The sequence below is a fragment of the Anneissia japonica genome, unplaced genomic scaffold (assembly GCF_011630105.1).
Source record: "Anneissia japonica isolate Jap-2015-1 unplaced genomic scaffold, ASM1163010v1 scaffold288169_len85590_cov117, whole genome shotgun sequence".
Taxonomy (NCBI): domain Eukaryota; kingdom Metazoa; phylum Echinodermata; class Crinoidea; order Comatulida; family Comatulidae; genus Anneissia; species Anneissia japonica.
This window is the reverse complement of record NW_022720604.1, coordinates 23,934-26,944: the sequence shown is the minus strand read 5'-3', so window position 1 is coordinate 26,944 and position 3,011 is coordinate 23,934. Positions and strand designations below refer to the sequence as shown.

Genomic DNA, 3,011 nt, shown 5'->3' with positions numbered 1-3,011 from the left:
CAGTTTACTGACTGCAGTCAAATTCCAAAGGGACTGCCACGATCAAAATCTGGCATTTATGCCTTGACAACGGGAAAGGAAACGTTTCTTGCGATGTGCGAAATAGATGATAACGAAGGTTGGACCGTAAGTATTATTTATGTGACTTCGCTTTGTACATGTTAAACATTTTTGACATAGGTAGGTCTAAAAAATCAAGATGTGTATAAATCATAATATTAATAATAATATGAATGATCATAATAATAATAATAATAATAATAATAATTATAATAATATAAATAATAATTATAATAATATAAGTAATTTAATGATAGAAATAATATAATATTATTATTGAATATTAATATTAATAATAATATTATGATTAATAGTAATAATAATACATAATAATAATAATAATAATAATAATAGGCCTAATAATAAAAATAATAATAATAATAATAATAATAATAATAATAATAATAATAATATTGCTATCATCAACAACAGCAGCAGCAACTACAACAGCTACAAGACCTACATTAGAATAATAGTTAAGAATAATAAAATAGAGACAATGGACCTTTCCGTAGTGTCAATCAAATTTTAAAACTGATCAATCAGAGACCTACCAGGAATACGCGCGTGTCTAACAAACGCATATGTTGTACAAATGCACGTGGCTGCGTAATGTTTAACACTGTCGTTTTGTGGGACTAACAATATATAAAGGGGCGGGACTTAACGAAAGGGTTTATTTAAATTATAACAATTAAAATCATTTTGTATGATTGTCAAGTTAATGTACCTATGTTTCAGATTGTTGCAGTTTATTACTTATAATATTTATAACACCTAAAGTTTTCATTTTAGGTGTTGCAGAGACGACAAAATAGCACCTTTAATTTTAACAGAACATGGGCTGAATACCAACGAGGATTTGGTCACTTACGCGGTGACTTTTGGTTCGGGCTCGACTTTATGCACAAGCTCACGTCCGGCGGGCATTTCCATCTCCGCATGAAAGTCACGACCAAATCAGGAGACGTTTTTTCAGCCACTTACGCTTCATTTCGCATTCTACAAGAAAGTAAACATTATGAGTTGAGACTTGGGAAGATCATAAATGACGATGGTGGTAAGTAATATTCTTACTGTATTTTAACGTCCTTTGCCTTAAAATGTTTCTCGCAAGTTTGTGGTGGTGATTATGTTTATAAGAAAAAACAGATTAGATGAAACGCAGTGAAATCGAAATTTGTTGAACTTTAGTTTTATATTAGATTGTTGAATTTCATTTCCTTAATAACAACAATAACAACTACTAGAGCAGTCACTTCCGTGCATAAATACTGGTAAATAATTGGATTTTCGTGACCTTAACCTTGTCCATAGTGTTCTACGAATAGATACAATTCTACTAATTTTTATGGTTCATTCGTTAGTTTTTGCGTAAGCTTAATAACAGACAGACAGACAGACCCACCCACCTCCGAACCCCACAGACAGCGGTGAATACAAACCTCCTGAAGAGGTAATAACGATGGGCAATGGTCAATAGACAATGGACAATAGATAAATATTATTATTACTATTATTTCTATGAGTAATAATAATTAATGAAAATTATTGATGCCATGACTGTGATGATTAACGATGATGATAATGATGAACAATCATATTGATGATGATTAATTATGATTAAATGATGATGATTATAATTACTGTATCATGAAATTTGCTAATGATAATGATGATTATGTTTATGAAGATAATTAATGATGATGACGAAGATGATGGTAAAAGCGCAGATACGCTCCAACCAGAGACTACCGAAAACAATAATTGTTATTAAGACTGTAAAGGCGTTAATTGGCGCCTGCGTAATTTTCTGGCTTATAGACCAACATGTAAATGAGTTATAAATATAGGTCGGTTATTGGATTAAATACACAGACACCTTACCTGAGTAAACCCAACATTATTGAATGGACACATCATATAAAAGAACAGATTTGTAAAATCCTTTTTGAAATATTGAAACACGATAAAATTAAAATGATTTGGAATTAGGTGAAATTTGTTGGGTTTTTACATAACAATAACATTTTTTTTTTAATTAATTGTTTTGGTTTTACTTTTTTAAACCTTAGGTCCTGTAATCTCTAATGAAATCAAGACAAGTTTCTCAACTTACGACCGGGACAATACTGAACATAAAAGCAACTGCGCTTTAAAAGATGGCGGCGGGTGGTGGTTTCGTACATGTTCGTATTCATGCTTTATAAACGGTTTATATTCTTCGAGTTTCAAGTGTGATATTAATGATGAAATGCAACAGTTGAGTAGCTCAGTATTGATGATAAAGCGTGTGTAAAAATCGCTTCCTCTATATGGAAAAAAAATGTTGTCAATAAATCATAATAGGCCTACTGTATGTATAACTTCTTATACCACCAAAAGATGAAACCTTGTATATATTATATAAAGAATGGGTGGCAGACATAATAGGCCTACTCTATTAGCCAGACCAGATTTTGTATGCACTTTGAGGTCCATTGAATTTGACTTCAGAAAATGGTAGATTGTGGTCAATCAATCATTGCTGCGAAGCAGCCAATTCATATTCTTGACAGCAATTTGACCTCTGAAAGGTCATTGTTTGTCAAAAAACGACTGCCGAAGACGACTGAAAAGCGAGTTTCCTTCTGCCGGGTAAAATCAATTACTTTAGGCGACGTTTGTAGACTAACCAACTCGTACCAACGTCCGCATGTCGCGCTAGCCTTATCCTACTCTAGGCCTAGACTAGCTAGGATGGTATAAGCCTTGAAGACGAAGGGCCCAATGAAAAACAACGTCGCTCTTTGATAGCTAAAATTGTCTATTTAACATCACAATAATTCATTATTATTAGACCTATAGTTGTTTTTTGAATTGTACTCCACAAATCTCAGCCGATACCTCGCACAACTGGCTAACGTCTCTATCTATTGTCGTGACGTCATGGCTCGCTGGCTCACACTTGC

The 3,011-nt window shown here is 32.9% G+C and overlaps 1 protein-coding gene across 1 annotated transcript in view; it reads left to right on the top strand.

The window, feature by feature from the left end:
• The window catches only part of LOC117111384, a gene marked incomplete at its 3' end in the record, with an annotated part of 23,233 nt that overhangs the window by 11,438 nt on the left and 8,784 nt on the right, over positions 1–3,011 (top strand). The window contains exons 7-9 of the mRNA XM_033254296.1: positions 4–126; positions 856–1,120; positions 2,136–2,351. Of these exons, the coding sequence (XP_033110187.1) occupies positions 4–126; positions 856–1,120; positions 2,136–2,351 (604 nt within the window). The remainder of the gene's footprint in view (positions 1–3; positions 127–855; positions 1,121–2,135; positions 2,352–3,011) is intronic.